The 17550-nt window shown below is 34.0% G+C and overlaps 2 protein-coding genes across 19 annotated transcripts in view; one reads left to right on the forward strand and one right to left on the reverse strand.

Moving 5' to 3' along the window:
- Positions 1 to 17550, reverse strand: part of SUPT3H (SPT3 homolog, SAGA and STAGA complex component) — a 544169-nt gene that overhangs the window by 517729 nt on the left and 8890 nt on the right. For 3 of the 6 annotated variants that reach the window (XM_045058578.1, XM_045058576.1, XM_045058577.1), the window contains exons 1-2: positions 16565 to 16618; positions 14323 to 14423 (exon numbers count right to left, since the gene is read on the reverse strand). In XM_045058578.1, coding sequence (XP_044914513.1) covers positions 14323 to 14423; positions 16565 to 16618 — 155 coding nt within the window. Of the gene's footprint in view, positions 1 to 14322; positions 14424 to 16564; positions 16619 to 17550 lie in introns of those variants that run through there. The other 3 variants (XM_045058574.1, XM_045058575.1, XM_045058583.1) reach the window with 2 other exon arrangements.
- Positions 1 to 17550, forward strand: part of RUNX2 (RUNX family transcription factor 2) — a 330028-nt gene that overhangs the window by 28709 nt on the left and 283769 nt on the right. The window lies entirely within an intron of this gene.

Consider the following 17550-nt stretch of genomic DNA (forward strand, 5'->3'; position numbering starts at 1 on the left):
GTGGGGCACACTGACAACAACAAAATTAGTAGCTGCAAAGAAGAGAGAAAACGTAAAAAAAAAACTATAAAAATACGTAAAATCAAACAGCGTAGCAAAGTAGGATCATTTATCATAGGAGCAAAGTAGCTCTGTGGTGCCCTGGGGCATCACTACATTACAAGTGGACTACAACACATGATATTAACAATGAAATTTCAGTTTAAAAAAGATTAAATTGGACCTAGTATTCAGTTTATATATGGTAATAAATGTGCATAGATCTACTATAAAATATGTTCGTTAATATGGTCAAAATAAAATCCAATGGATGGCTTAAATTAGCTCATGTATTTACATAATAAATATATTAACTACAGTTACTCTCTAGAACTTATATTGCATATACACCCTTATATATAAATAATTCCATTAGTCGGAATACAATTTTACATAGCTATGAAAAAATTAAACTAGTCTTTTGTTTCCTGTCATGTTCACCATTCAAAATTAAGACAATAACTGCATGATTTAAAATTGAGGGGATAGTTTGGCTGATTTTTACATATTGCAGGCACAGCACAATTCTACATTCAAGCAAGAAAAACAAATATTAAAGAAAACGGAGAAGTTCTTCGGAGTCTCTAATCATACACTAGTTAACCAACTCATTCATTAGTTTCCATCCAGTGTTGTTTCAAATAAACGTTCTAAATGTAAAATTATTTCATTAATCAACTTTAAAAGTAAAATGAACTGCAAAGACCAAAAGACCAATGTCTGAAATCCGAGTATACAGCAAGAAAGCATAAAAAGAAAAGAAAAATGAAACTGCTTAAAATTTGCACTTAGAATTTGTTTTGGAACTTGATAAAATGATCCCTAAAAATTCATCTGGAAGAATAAAAATAGGAAAAGAGACAAGAAATATTTTAAATGGAAAAGTTATGCGGATGACCCTGAACTATAATAGCAAATTTTAAAACATATTAAGAAGCTATAATAACTAAAGTAATGTAGTACTGGCAAAGGAATAGACAATTTAATAGAACAAAGCAGAAAACTCAAAAATAATAATTTATTATCTGATAAAGGTAGCATTTCAATTGAGGGAAAAGGAAGGCTTATATAATTTATGGTGGTTAGACCACTGGCAACCCAATCTAAAAACTGTTTTAACTTAGAACCTTCCTTGACACTATACAACAAAATAATGGATAAAATATTAAACTGTAGAAATTAAAAACCTGAAATATAAGTACCAGAAGATATGTACAAAAATTGAGGGTAGGACTTCCTGTCAAAGGCAGAAGCAATAAAGAAGTATAAGACTGATTTAGCTACATTAAAAATGAAAACTTACATATTGAAAAGAAATCACTCACTATAGACAAACCTTAAAGAAACCAAAAGATGGGGAGTAGGGTGGAGAGACTTCCATACTAGGATCAACAAAGGGCCAATGCCTTTAATATATTAAAAGCTTCAGTAAACAATAGGGAAAAACAAGAACCCAGTAAAATTGTGCTAAGAATAGGAACAATTGCCCACAAATAAAGAAATATAAATGGCTAAAATATTTACAAACTCAGTAGTCAAAGAAAAGCTGTAAAATAGCACAACTATTAAATATCAGAGAGAGATGGAGAGGGATATTCTCATAACTGCTGATGGAAATATAAATCAGTCCAATTTTCTTGGAAGAAAAATTAGGAAGTTACTATCAAAAAGGCTTTTAGATTCCAAAGTTCTTCTAAGATTTTAAGGTAATAGGTATCAAGATCTTATTACGTTATTTTTAATAAAAGTAGAAAAACTGGAAATAATCAAATGGTTCAATAACAAGGGATTAATAGCATGAAAGATATCTATATAATAAAATAATTGTCTAATAACATAGAAACCGTTCACAGTATATTAAGTTGGGGGTGGAGAGAAGGAAGAGGACCAAAAATCACAGCAATAGCTAAAAATTACTAAAAACTTAAATAAATTATATCAGACACATAAACACACACCAAAGTATAAGACTCTCTCTTGGTAAGTGATTACAGATTGCTTTTGTTCCTTCTTTTTGTTTATCAGTATGAAGATCTTATTACCTTTTCTGAGTTAAGTAACACATTTAGAAGTTGCCTCAGTTTCCTTTGAATAATAAAGGGCTCCCTTGTGTTTATTTAGGCTCTCGAGTTCATCAAACAATAACTCAACTACAAAACACCAGAAGACCTTAAACACATTCTTTCTGTCTTCTGTTTATGTTGCTATGCAGAGGTCTCTTGATGCATTTTTTAAAATTTTTTTTTATTTAATAATAATTGTTATTTTTATATTAAATATTTTATATTAAAATTATTATATAAAATTTAATATATTTTTAATAATAAATAAGTTTATTTATTTTGAGAGACAGAGCAGAGGAGGGGTAGAGAGACAGGGAGAGAGAATCCCATGTAGGCTCAGTGCTGTCAGTGCAGAGCCTGATGCAGGGCTCCAACTCATGAACTGCGAGATCATGACCTGAGACAAAACCAAGAAAGAGTTGGACGCTTAACTGACTGAGCCACCCAGGCACCCCAAAACTTTTTTTAAATAAATACAAAAGAATGTCTGTAACATGTTACTCCATGTGTAAAAAGGAAAAATAAGAACATATTCATATGTGTTTATATGTGGACAAACTGGAAGAATACACAGGAAAGAAGTTGTAACTCAGAGGGTAAAAAACAGGCAACAATGTCAGGAGAACGTTTCACTGAATAACTGTGACTATTTTTAAATGTGTGAATGTATTACCAATTAAAAACTAAACTGAAATAATTCTTTCATGACAATACATATACTTAAAATACATATGAATAAAAATATATATAAATGTAAGCATATATAAATAAAACCACAAAAAACATCAAATACCCAAAGCAATCTTGAGAAAGAACAAAGCTGGAGGTATCACAAGCTCAGATTTCCAACTATACTACAAAGCTATAGTAATCAAAACAGTATGGTACTAGCAAAAAACACAGACACATAAACCAATGAAACAGGATGGAGAGTCCAGAGATAAACCCACATCTATATGGTCAATTAATCTATGACAAAAGAGGCAAGAATATACAATGGGAAAAGACAGTCTTTTCAATAAATGGTACAGGGAAAACGGGACATCTACATTCAAAATAAATTGGACCACTTTCTTACACCATACACAAAAATAAATTCAAAATGAATTAAAAATTAAATGTGAGACCTAAAACCATAAACTCCTAAAAGAAAACACGGGTAGTAATCTCTCAGACACTGGCCTTAGCAACATATCTATAGATACATCTCCTCCCACAAAGGAAAAAAAGGCAAAAACAAACTATTAGGACAACAACAATATATAAAAAGCTTTTGCACAGCAAAGGAAAACATCAATAGAACAAAAGGCAACCTAGTGAATGGAAGAAGATATTTGCAAATAATAGATGCAATAAGGGATTAATATCCAAAATATACCAAAAACTGACACAACTCAACATCAAAAAACCAAAAATCTGATGGAAAAAAAGGCAGAAGACCTGAATAGACATTTTTCCAAAGAATCCATACAGATGGCCAACAGACACTTGAGAAGATGTTCAACATCACTAAGCATCAGAGAAATGCAAATTAAAACCAGTGAGATAACCTCACACCAGTCAGAATGGCTTGCATCAAAAAGAAACAGAAAGTCTTGGCAAGGATATGGAGAAAAAGGAACCTCATGCCTTGCTCCTAAGAATGTAAATTGGTGCAGCCACTGGAAAACAGTATGGAGGTTCTTCAAAAACTTAAAAATAGAAATATTATATGATCCGTAATTCTACTACTTGGTATTTACCCAAAGAAAATGAAAACACTAATTTGAAAAGATACAGGCACCCCTATGTTTACTGCAGCATTACTCACAATAGCTGAGGTATGGAAGCAACCCAAGTGTCCACCAACAGGTGAATGGATAAAGAAGATGTGGTATATATATATAATGGATTATTACTCAGCCATAAAAAATAATGAGGTCTTGCCATTTACAACAAGACGGATAGACCCAGAGGTACTACGTTAAGTGAAATAAGTCAGACAAAGACTGTATGATTTCACATATATGTGGAATCTAAAAAACACAACAGATGAATAAGTAAAACAACTGACTCGTAAATATAGAGGAGAAACCGGTGGTTGCCAGAGGGGAAGTGGACTCAGCGATGGGCAAATAGATAAACAGATTAAGAGACAGAAACTTCGAATTATAAAATAAATTACTCATGGAGATGAGAAGTACATCATAGGGATTATGGCCAATAATACTATAATAACGTTGTATGGTGATAGATGGTGTCTACACTTATCATGATGAGCACTGAGTAATATACAGAATTATTAAATCATGTTGTACACCTGAAACTAACAATATTGTGAATTTACTTCAATTATATATTGATTTATATATAAATAAATGTAAACATACATATGTCACATTACTCAATATTGGTAAGGTATATATTATATACACTATTGGTAGAATTACATTTCATTAAAGCCTTTATGGAAGGTCAACAAAAACCTTAAAAGAATTAGTCCTAACAAAATATCCAGTCACACGCTCAAAGATACACACATGCATACACACACACACACACACACACACACACACACAGTGCAGAGATAGAGAGAAAACACTGGGTGGGGGAGAAGAGAAAAAAGGAGAGGAATAGCTCTATATCTGTATATAATGAAAGTTCATTACAATTCTATCTGTAATGCTGAAATATTAGAAAAATACACACTGCAGCTATAAAGATAATGACATTAAATATATTTATCAATATGGAAAGAGCTTATGGTATTATACAAGTAAAAATCCAAGCTATACAATAGCAGTTACAATATGAGCTTTTGGTGTTTATTTTTTACATGCATTGGAAAGGAACTAGAAAGATAAATACCAAAGCATTAACAGTGCTTTAACCCAGTGAGTTTAAAATGTTCTTTAGGTTCTTTCTATATCTCCTGATATCTTTTCTTTTCAGAAAAAAACATGAACTGCTTCTATAATAAGGAAATATAAAAGACATTTCATTTTAAATAAAATGTAGATATAATAATTCCTACCCATAACATTTCCATGGTTTTAGGGTTTAGGTTTTAGGGTTTTAGGGTTTTTTTGGTGGGGGTGGGTAAGGGAGGTTATTTTGTTCTTAATATATAAAACCCACCAACACAGAAGTGAACCAAGATCTCGCGACTGCAAATCTACAACCCTTTCCACTGTATCATGCTATGTAAATCACTCAGATGTGGCATTATCGTCCTTTATATTAATTTACCCTTTAAATTACTCACATTTTATTATATTACAAATTCCAGATAAGTTTTACTGTATATTAAAAACAGATATTACCTCTGTTCATATCCTTCCAAAGGATTAGAGATATACAGGATATTATGAAACCCAAATTCTAGGTTAGAAGAGGCAGAATAAAAAAATACAGTATTTGACTTAGAAATGGGTTGTACTCCAAGTTTGACTGAGTGTATTTCCACACAAAAAGAATGCTGTTTTTGTTGAAGAAATAAGTATCAACTGATTGCCAGACCAGCCCAAAAAGTTTAATTTAACCCATAATTGGCAGAAATATATTACCAATGCATTGTTATCCCTATTAGACACACATTCCTAACCCACGTAAAACAGGAATAGGGAAAAGTCACAAAAGGCTACGAACACTGTTCCAGCCATGGTAAAATATATTGTTCTTTCAAGACAGAGAAATCAATGAGAAAAAAAGAGGAAGAAAGCAGTCAAAGATTAAGAGTTGGTTCTCACTTCTCTTCCCTAGAACAGTGGTTTGTAAACTATATTCTGTCCCAGGAAAAAAAAAAAAACGGTTATGCCACTCAGAAAACCTAATGACTATAGTATTCTCAAAAAGGCACATGATATTTTAAGATCTTCTAAATATCTATGCAGTGATGTCAAAAAATATACATTTGCAAAAGGTAGCACACTCATACCAATATATAAATTTTTGTGATGTATCTTAGTATATCAAAAACATATACAAACGTATTAATATATATGTTAACATGTTAAAATACATCACAAAATAAATCAATTCTCATGTCCTTGGATGTAATGCAAAACTACGTATCAGTCTCACACCTAGAGAATCAATCAGAGCTGTGTGTCAGCCAACTTAAAAATGGTCATGAAACCTTAGACCCAACAAACTATCAACTAAAAAAGATTCATTCCCTTATATTAAAAATCTATTATTACTTTATATGAAATTATATCTTTTTCATTTTAGGAATCATTTACATCCTGTATCAACAGACTTTATTGTTAGGAGGTAATCAATACGTGATAGTAGATATCAAATTTTCATTTCCTATCCAAAATTACTAACCACTTTCTGATGTATTTGCTGTACTAAAGAATCCATTTTTACCCACTACTATTTTTAAGATTTTTGTTTGTGTTTTTAAAGTAATCTCTACACCCAGCCTGGGGCTTGAACACACAACTCCCAGATCAAGAGTCGTACACTCTACCGACTTAACCAGCCAGGCACCCCTACCCACTACTGTTCCAAAAGATTAATTTTGAATTTGGTACGTTTAAAAATAACAAGTTTTCAAAATCTCAGCATGTTAAAAAAATGACTTGACTTAATACTTCATAACATAATGCTAACTTTGCAGCTACCAGTAATTCTGCAAATCTAGCTAAATGCACAATGGCAGGATAATCAAGTACAACACAATACGTTCAGAGTTATAGTCGTGGGATTTTCAGTAAGACAAAGAATATATAAATTCACAAAGGAACATTTTTAAGAAATTAACACTTCAGTATTAATTATCCGTACTTTCTATAAAACGGAACATTAATGTAACATTAAACTTTACAATCAAATCTGACCTGCCAAAGTAACCAAAAATTAATATCCCCAAATCTTTAAAGAACTGTGGGACAATGACAGCCACAATAAAAGAGGAAGAAGTAAAAAGTAAAACTGGTAACAGCACTTAAAAGTAAATATTAAATCAAAAAAAAAAAAAAGTCATAACATGTAGTATGTATTTTCCCAATTTTGGTAAAAATATAAGCAAGCATCCCAGAAAAGTAGTAGTCCATGTATAATTTGTATTTTCCATATTTCTTTTAGGTTGTCAAATATACTCATTTAATGTATTCAGTAGGCACATGTGTTTAGTGGCTATCATATTGGAGAGCACAGAAATAGAAATTTCCATCACCGCAGACAGTTCTACTGGACAACAGGCTATAATGTAGACAAATCATTTTTCTCTATGATTATAAAAATTATTCCCATAAAACTGCAAACATCTGCCCCTACACTTACATTTTTATAAGTTTCCTAATCATATGTTGATGATACATTTTTTTGGTTTTTTTGAGTTTTTTTAAAGTTTTTTTAGTGTTTATTTTTGAGACACAGTATGAGCAGGGAGGAGCAGAGAAAGCGGGAGACACAGAATCCAAAGCAGGCTCCAGGCTCTGAGCTGTCAGCCCAGAGCCTGATGCAGGGCACGAACTCACAAACCTGAGATCATGACCTGAGCGAAGTCGGCCGCTTAACCCACTGAGCCACCCAGGCGCCCGCCCCTTTTTTTAAGTTTTTTTAATGTTTGTTTATTTTTGAGAGAGAGACAGAGACCAAATGCAAGCAGGGGAGGGGCAGAGAGAGAGGGAGACACAGAAAACAAAGCAGGCTCCAGGCTCTCTGCTGTCAGCACAGAGCCCAACGCGGGGTTTGAACCCACTAACCTCGAGCTCATGACCTGAGCCGAAGCCAGACACCCAACCAACTGAGCCACCCAGACACCCCAGCTGATAACATTTTTTATAAGATGATAGCAACAACTAACAGGAGAGTATGTACTATGTGCCAGGAACAAGAACTATGCGCTTTGACTCAGTATCTCATTTCATCTTCAAATAAACCCTATGAAGTAGATGCAAGTCCACAATCCCTTATCTGAGAAATGTACTTCAAATTTGGAAGCTTTTCAGGTTTTAGAAAGAATAGTGTAAATAAATCATATGCTAGATGCTCTCCCTCTCCCCCTCTTTCTCTGTCTCTACCTCTCCCCAGCTCGCATGTGCTCTCTCTCTCAAAATAAATAAACATTAAAAAAGGGTGGGGGGGGGCACCTGGGTGGCAGTGTCAGTTAGGTGTCTGACTAGATTTCAGCTCGTCATGATCTCATGGTTCATCGGATGGAGCCCTGGGTCAGGCTCTACACTGACAGCATGGAGCCTGCTTGGGATTCTCCCTCTCTTTGCCTCTCCCCTGCTCGAGCTCTCTCTCTCAAAATAAGTAAATAAGCATTTAAAAAAAAAAAAAAAATATATATATATATATATATATGCATATGACACTCTCAGAGTCTAGGCAAGTGCTTAGGAACACAGTGGAATGCATGAATGCTCACACTAAAGACAAGTGAAGTCTATACACAACTGTGTATCTGCTAGGTCCTGGTTCACCATCAAACTAGCTCAGAACCAGTATTCCCATTCTCCAGTCTCGTAATTTGCAACTACACTGCAATTTTAGAATGACGAATCTATGAATTTTTACCTATTTTTCCCTACCTTACTAAGAATATTCAATATAAAATTACCAAAATGACTGTTTCTCTGAATTTTAAGGATTCGTTTCTAAGAGTGAGCAACACGTTTTTCTCCCTAATTAGAGACATACATACTATCCTCAACTCAGGCCTACTAACTTTCTTTTCATGAGATAACGGATAGAGGTATTTCAGCACAAATTCAAAACTGTATTTTGTCCCATTTATAAGATGACACACTTGTTCAATGCAAGGACTTCATTCAGTTGGATGTAGCAACTTAAACATTTCCTTATTTTTATTTCTGAAAGGAAAATAAGTATAACCAACTTTCAGTTACACAGCGCTTTTGCGTTCTCAATCGGCTTTAGCATTTTCTCACTTTCAAAAGGAAAGATTGTGACCCATTTCAAATAATTTGAAAATCCTCATTATTGTTGTATCTATAAACCAATGTATATATTAAAATATTCCAAATAGATGCATTCCACAAAAAGTACAAGGATAAGTTCATCCACGCATTTCAGTGTAATTTAAATTACCAGGAATCAGGAATTAAAGTATTAGTTAATAGTGATAAAATATAAAAGGTACATTTAAATATTCACATTATGTTAAATATTACATTAAATATTCAACCATGTAGCCATATCCAAAATTATGACATATCACAAACAGGAGCATCCAATAAGGAGCATGTAAGTAATAAATATACAATTTCAATTAAAAATTATACTTTCTCTTCGTTACTGACATGGCCTTGCTTAAAGCAATTTGGTGGTCAGGTATAGGAAACTGAAATAAATGCTATGAGTATATGAAAATAACATTCCAATACTTCTTATAAAAATTAGACCTCATTACTAATAACACTAATTAATACTAATAATTCAGCTTTGTCATTACTTCATTACAGTACACTACTCACACATAAATTAATAAACATTCATTTGTAAACTAAATTTCATAGATCAGAATCAAAGTTCTATTGACTGAAATGTAGTTTAGCATAATACATCAAAGCACAGACTCTGATGGAGTTACACTCCCAGGCTTAAACACCAGGTTTTGCCACTTATTATAATGGCAATTTTTTGCAAGTTACTAACTTTTGTGTCTCCATTTCTTCCTCTAATCTGTGAGAGGGGAGTAACAGTATTCACCTCACGGGGCTGTGTGAAGATTAAATGAAATGGGGGGGGATGGGGGGGTAGGCCTGGGTGGCCCAGTCGGTTAAGCGCCCGATTTCGGCTCAGGTCATGATCTCGCAGTTCGTGAGTTCCAGCTCCGCGCTGGGCTTTGTGCTGACGGCTCAGAGCCTGGAGCCTGCTTCAGATCTGTGTCTCCCTCTCTCTCTGTCCCTGCCCTGCTCGCATGCTGTCTCTCTCTCTCAAAAATAAACATTTAAAAAAAAAAAAAATGAAAGAAAGAAACGAAATGGTATATGGAAGCATTCAGGAAGTGCCTGGTACACACTATGCTCTACACAAGCATTCACTATGATCATCAGTATTATTAAAGCATCCCTGAAGGTGTAATAAATGTCAGCACTGTTTACCTTTAAGAATTTTTCTCCAATTTCCTAAAAAACTTAAGCACGGTAGGGAAACTCAATATTTGAAGCAACCCTGTGTGAGTTTAATGAACATGTATTACTAATTCCTATGTTTACATACCAGGTCTCTTTAAAGACAGATTAGCGTGAGGATAGAACTGGGAACAGAATTCTCTCACAGCTCAAAACTTATAATGTTAAATAATAGCCAAAAGGTACCATTTTACATAGACAACTCTGCCCTAGTCTAATGCAGCAATGATTAAACAGATTTTGCTATATACCCCAAAAATTCCCAGGAAAAGAAGCAAATCTTACTGTACTAGTTCAGTTTGGGACATACTAAGTTTGAGATGCTCACAGAATACTTAAAGGACACTCCAGGAAGCAGTCAGAAGCACAGACTTCAGGAAGCTTACCCTCAGAAGGTCATCACTCCCTCCCTTATACTACCATGAAATTCATGGCTCACATCCTATCACATGACAGTCACGTGTCTCCACAACCCTTCTCTATTGCTGCACTATTCTGAAGGCATTTAGCTACCACCAGACAGGAGGCCAATAAATGTTGGTTTTTAAAAATGCAAAACTTGCACAATTGTACAGTTAAGAGAGTGAATTTTATTGTATATAAAAAAACACTCCTGAATAAAGAAATTTCTTTTCAATCTGTGAACTTTAAATATGAATGAAACTTTCATTTGGAAGAATTCTTATAAAATGTAAGTAACGTGTAAACACAAAACCATTATTTTTTTTAATTTAGTTGCATGAGAATCACTAAATGCTACCAAGCAGTGAAACCTGGCATCATCACCAGGTCAAAAACCTGACAAAGTACAATATAACAAGGCAAGAAATATATAAATGAGTAAAATAAAGAAGAAAATATCCAATGAAAACTCCTTGAAGTGCTCTTAATCAAAATTCTTAAGAAGTCTGTTAAAATACCTGCAATGTGGATTGAAAAGATTTCACTTTGTAATTTACAGGCTACTTGAGTTCAGTAACTTAAAAATGAAAAGCCTCTTGGGCCCTCCCAGCACACATTACTCAAAGAGCTGTGATAAGAAACATACAGCAAATGTGCTGAGTTATATGCACTCGGTAAGGGAAAGCTGCTGGTCATCCCCAACCCACCAACTCTTTGATGGCTCGTCCTTTAGTTTAAAATCTGTACAACACTTCCTAAAGAATACTTCACTGGTAGAATTTACAACACAAACTTGAAATATGGTCAATTCTCTCAAGGCGCTAACAGTACAGACCAGCTGCCAGTTCTGTATTTGATCAGGACAATGTCATTTGTGTTTCACAATTAGACACCTTTCACAGTGCAACTATCCCCTGGAAATGATACCACAATACTGTTGCTTATTTAGAGGGCAGGGAGCCAAGAGAAAAACAGCTCATTAGCGGTGAAATGACAGCAGAAGATTGAAAAACAGCAATACAGGGGCACCTGGGTGGCTCAGTCAGTTAAGCGTCTGACTTTGGCTCAGGACATGATCTCACTGTCCGTGGGTTCAAGCCCCGTGTCAGGCTCTGTGCTAACAGCCTAGAGCCTGGGGCCTGCTTCAGATTCTGTCTCCCACTCTCCCTGCACCTCCCCTGCTCACTCACTCCCTCTCACAAAAACAAATAAACATTTTTAAAAAATAAATAAAAACAGCAATACAATACAAACAGGCGGAACAGAACTGGCGGGGGTTGGGGGGACACAAGAGGGTAAGGATTCACAGAATGAAATTCCTATAACACAAAATAAACATGAATACTTAGGGCTGCACTTCACATGTGAAATAAGCAACAATAAACGTATACTTATTCCTATATAATCAAAAGCCTAAAAACCTTACACCAATAAAAAACATTGGTAAATTTGAAAAGTTTCCCCCAATTTGAGCCCTTTTTTTGTGTTCTATGAAGCAATTCATAAGGGGAAAAAAATAACTTCAGACTATAAATGATGAATGTAACTATTAGGAATGGTCTCTCTAAGAGGTCTGAAATAGAAGGAAAATGTACATTTCTTCCAAAGCTGTAGCCAACAATAACTTTTGCATTCTGAATCCAGCTTAAGCACATTAGTTGAGAAGATGTTTGCAAAAGTATTTAATAAGAAAGTGCTGAATTTAGCTTTTATTTTTTTCTGTTTTCTTAAGTGGCCTGCAGTCTATCAAATGCACTAAGAAGAACCTCTCCTAAGTATAAATGACAAAAGGAAATACAGCTTTCTTACAGAGAGCTGTTTCTATAGACCAGGTAAACCTTTTCTGTAAAGGGCCATACAGTAAATATTTTCAGCTTTACAGGCCACATGGTCTCTGTCACAAATACTCTGTCATATAGCATGAAAGCAGTAACAGATAGCAAATGAGTATGGATGTGGTCCAATAAAATCTTCTTTTCAAAAGCAGGCAGCCAGTCCATGGGCCCATGACCATGGTGTGCTGACCTATGCTACAGAGCTTATTTTTTATTTACAACAAATATATTGTTTTAATAAATACCGCCAACTTTAAAATATGATGTCTGGGAATTGCTTTAAAATACTGTATGAAAGAAAAGTAGACAGTAGGGAGAAGGGTTAAGTAGGACTAGCAAAACACAATTATTGTTAAAATTGGATGATGGATGCATGGAGTTCATTATCCTACTCTCTTATGAGTTTGAAATTAAAAAGCTTTTAAAAACACAAAGTAAATCAATGAACCAGCTCTACAAGAAAATGAATTTCTTCACTTTACTGTAAACCTTCTAAAGCACATTTGATATTCTGAAACATAATTAACAGAATGCAATATAAAATATTCTTAATGTAAATCTACAAAACTAAAATGAAAATGCTTATCATATAAAAATTATACCAGCATAAAACCCTTAACATTTTCCATAATTTGAAACCCAGGTTCACCTCATACAACTCTTAAATTAATATACTAAGTTTACTCTCATCTTATCTAACAAAATATGTTATCAATTTCTGGTTTAAGAATATAATTATTTTCATAGGGGATATGCTATTTATGTTAACATGTAATAGGTATACTATTTTGCAAGTAAATTACTAATTTTTTATTCCTCAGTTTTAAACTCTGGGCAATAAATATTAACGGATTAAAACCCACATAAACAAATGCTGCTTAAGGTCTTCAACAACTAAGAGTGTAAAAGGAACCTCACACCAAAAGGTTTGAGAACCTACGACCTAAACGTTCTCAGTGCTGTCTAAAGTTATGTTTATCGAGCATATGAACAGCCTACGTATCTGAACAATAATCATCACACAATAGCGTTAACTCTCTATGAAGGCTACCAATATACACCCACAAGAGGAAGATACTTAAACCTTCCACAGAAACATTCTTTTCAAATTGCCCAGTATGTCACAAATAATGTATCTACAGGAAAAGAAGAGTTCTAATGTGTTGTCCCACTTATGCGAGTAATTGTCTCCTGAACTAAGAATAAACTAAAACGAATATATGGCAGCAGACATTTCTAATAAATATGCTACCTCCCCTCAAATCAAGATTTGCCATGTCACTCAATGCAAGAAACAAGAAATTAAGCTAAAAAGAGTCTTAAGGAAAGAATGATTTCCACATTAAGAAAAGAATGTGCAATTTCTCAAAAAGAACACACGTGTTTTTTAGATGTTCTATGTTTTTTCTCAACATTCAGCAATACAGTGATTTCAAATATTATCAAAACTAAAAAGTAATTTAAATTAGGCTCATGGAATTATTATGATACTTGAGAAAAACAGAGAACCTCTCTGTGAAAACATTTCAACTATCCAAGAATATAATCAACCTCAAAGTCCTCTAAATCTAAAACTAAAATAGTAATAAACAATCCATAACACAGATTTGAGCAGAGAATCGTAACGAGAGCAAACAGACTTATGTGATTGTTCATTCTTTTATAAAGATGAACCAGAACTTATTTTTCAAATACAGCACTACTGGAGCATTATTAACCTATTTTGCCCCTTCTACATATGGCTATTTAAACCATGAAGAGACTATTCCATTTTTACTTCGTTAAGTATACATTTCAAAGTTAAGTTTTAGAAATTTTGTTATTTCTATTGTCTTTTATCAAATGAATAAACTTGAAATAGTAAGAAGTGTGATGCAGAGACATACTCACATCATACTCTGTAATTCTGCTGCAAAGCTTACCGACTTCCCCGCACTTCTTCCACTACTTGAAGTGGCAGTAGACATTGGGCTGGCTGCAGTATTATTCATCTAAATAAAAAAGAAATAAGGCTTACAAAATGTATTTAACTACAAACAAATGCATGGAGAGTGGAAGCAATTATAAATTACTTCAAAAGTATAGAAAATTTTAAATTTCTAATTTTTACATAAATCTGATTTGTTCCTATTAATATTCTTTATTAAATGAAATAGCAAAAAGGAAAAACTGCTTAGTCGAATATGATATCAAAAATTACCGACTTAAGTGATAAATGTTTTAGTACAAATTTTACAATAAATAATGGAAGAAAAAGAGTCATTAAAATAACAGAACTCCATGGTTTCCAAATACGTTCCAGGGAGCCCTAAGGTTCACTGGCAATATTTCAGGGAGCTCCCAAGGGGTCTCTAAGCACACCCTCCCAGTTCCATCCAGAACAACAGAACAACTCTGATTTTTCTATTCATGTACTCGGGTTCCAAGTGAGCATTAATACAAAGAACTGCACAGCTGCAAAACACAAAATTAGAAAACCAATGCATAATCTAACCCCCATTTGAACCAAACCCTAAAATATAAATAATAAAAATAAAGTCAATCAGCACATCAGAAGTAAGTAGTGTGATATTTTATCTTATGGTTAACTAACTCATCAATTTAAAATGTGACTTTTTCCCCCAATAAAATTAAGCCGATGCATAATAGGAAAAGTAGATGCCAAACCTAATATATGCTGTTTTATTTAATGCATGTGGCAGTCCTATAAACAAGAATTAGTGAAAATAACATCACAATAAAAGTAGATAAAAGCCTCAACTATTACTCGGTAAGTGCTCAATAAATGTTAGCTATTATTTTGTATGTCCATATAAACGTTGCAATATAATTTCCTTACAATAAAAATAATTTGCAGATTTGAACATATGATAAGAGAAAGTAGTACTGGGGCACCCGGGTGGCTCAGTTGGTTTGGTGTCTGAATTTTGATTTTGGGTTCAGGTCATGATCTCACGGTTCATGGGATCAAGGCCCACACCAGACTCTGTGCTGGCAGCTCCAAGCCTGCTTGGGATTCTGTGCCTCTCTCTCTGCCTCGCCCCCTTGCATGCATGCACGCACGCATGCAAAATAAATAAACTTTAAAAAAGAAAAGAAGAAGCTTTTGAGAAGTCAACAGGACAGAGGACTAAGATAAACAGCAGGCTAGCTGGTTAGCTAGATCTGAGTGTCACAATATCCTTCTGTGGCAAAGCCAACTATCTGCCAACAGAAGTCATGGTCTAGTTAGAGGGCCCTTAGGGCCAGGCCAGATGCAAGAGCAAAGAAAAACAAGGGAAAAAGTTTCACTCAAACTGAGCCTGAAAACCAAAATTCTAAAGCACATAAAAAAGCTGATGCTATTAAAGACCATAAACTTGTGTTAAGCCTGATTTCTTTTCCACAAAGATTTTTAAAGTAAGTCCTTTTTTCTACAAAAATATAGGATAAGAAGCATCATGATGAGAACTCAGGTTTAAAAAAAAAAAACAAAAAACAATTCACATCACCAAATCCAAGATTGGGGGAAAATAGACAGGAACCCAACTACTTCTAGGAATGGTCCTACAGAATCAGGGCAGTGATTTAAAACAAAAACAAAAACAAAAACAAAAACAAAAAACAAAAAACAAAAAACAAAAAAAAACAAGGAACCTGGCTCTCCCAAGAACCTCAGAAAATGTTTCCCTCACCCAAGAGAATACTGGCAAAGATATGCTATCATGGAGAAAACGTTAAACTCAAAGATTGTGTATTAACCCCAGCCTTCAAAAACAGGATTTAAGTTGACTCATGTCAGATTTGAAGACATGTCAGTCTGTGGGATTATCCTGTGGCCAAATGTCCTGTTGACGTTGCTGGAGCAGCCTGCCCCTTTAGTCACCCCGCTTTCACTCTCTCTGAAGAAGAGACATTTCAGAAAGTAAATTCCTATTAAAACAGTTTTCTTCAGTTGTCCCCCTACTGCAAATGTTTCACATCAAGAGTATTTATCGGTAAGAGGTAAAAGGTCCCAATCCTAGTTTATTATAACCACGATCATCCTTCCACAGTCAGTTATTTAATTTTTACATCAAGCAGGTGAATAACATTTTTCTGACATGATGAGCTGATAGCTCATTAGAATCTTTAAAATAATTATTTCCCATACCCAAATTTTGTTTGATTTTAGATAATTAACTTTAGACATAACTTCTTTACACATCAAAGTCCTATCATCCCAATGCTTTATTTCCTTTCTCCTAGACATTTAAAAAAAAAAAAAAGTCAGTTAAAAGCAGAAGCACTCAAGTCAATTTTCTCTAATAAATACAGTTAACATGGAACTGAAAACCTACTGTAATCTTCTCAATGGGTTAATGTCCTGCAGTCGTTTTAGCTTTCGATTGAAATGCAGCTGTTTGCCATATTTTACAAAATGAATTCAGATGTGCAGATGGAGATCTAGATTATTTCAACATGCCACAGTTTAAATGTGAACCCGAGGACTAAGTTCATCTCTGATTAATACATATTTAAACCCAATCATTAAGTCAATAGTCGATACCATATCACACCTGTAAAATCTTGTTCCAGAGTAGAAAAATTGACATCTTTTATTTTAAAACAATGGAGCTTGAGGATATACCCTTTTCCTCAGAAAATACCATAATGAAAAAAAATGTTTTAACTGTAGTCAAGTTATACATTACAAATGTGAATTAAACAAAAAAGTAATGAACATGCTACTGGGTTTCTAATTACAGCTCATATTTTTGTTGCTAAATGACCAAAGAAGAAATACCATGAGACATCTTTGGCTTAAAATACCTCAAAGAGTTGGAAACTTTATCACTAGTTATAGCACACCAAAACAACATAAATATCTGTGTTGTGAAATCCATCAGTCTACCCATTTATTAAAAATGGAATGTTTTATCATTTCTTCTATTACATCACTGCTGAGGAAAATTAATTCAGCAGACCTATGTACTGATTCTGAGTATGAACAGTTTCAATTCCAACCATGCATAACCTGAACATCCCACATACATAAATTAGTAGAAAACTGTTAAAGTCAGAACATTCTCATTTTCATAGAACTCCAAAGGCAGGAAGCAATTAAGGTTAAGCTACCACTATTATACACTGCATTTT

Source organism: Felis catus, chromosome B2, assembly GCF_018350175.1.
Source record: "Felis catus isolate Fca126 chromosome B2, F.catus_Fca126_mat1.0, whole genome shotgun sequence".
Classification (NCBI taxonomy): domain Eukaryota; kingdom Metazoa; phylum Chordata; class Mammalia; order Carnivora; family Felidae; genus Felis; species Felis catus.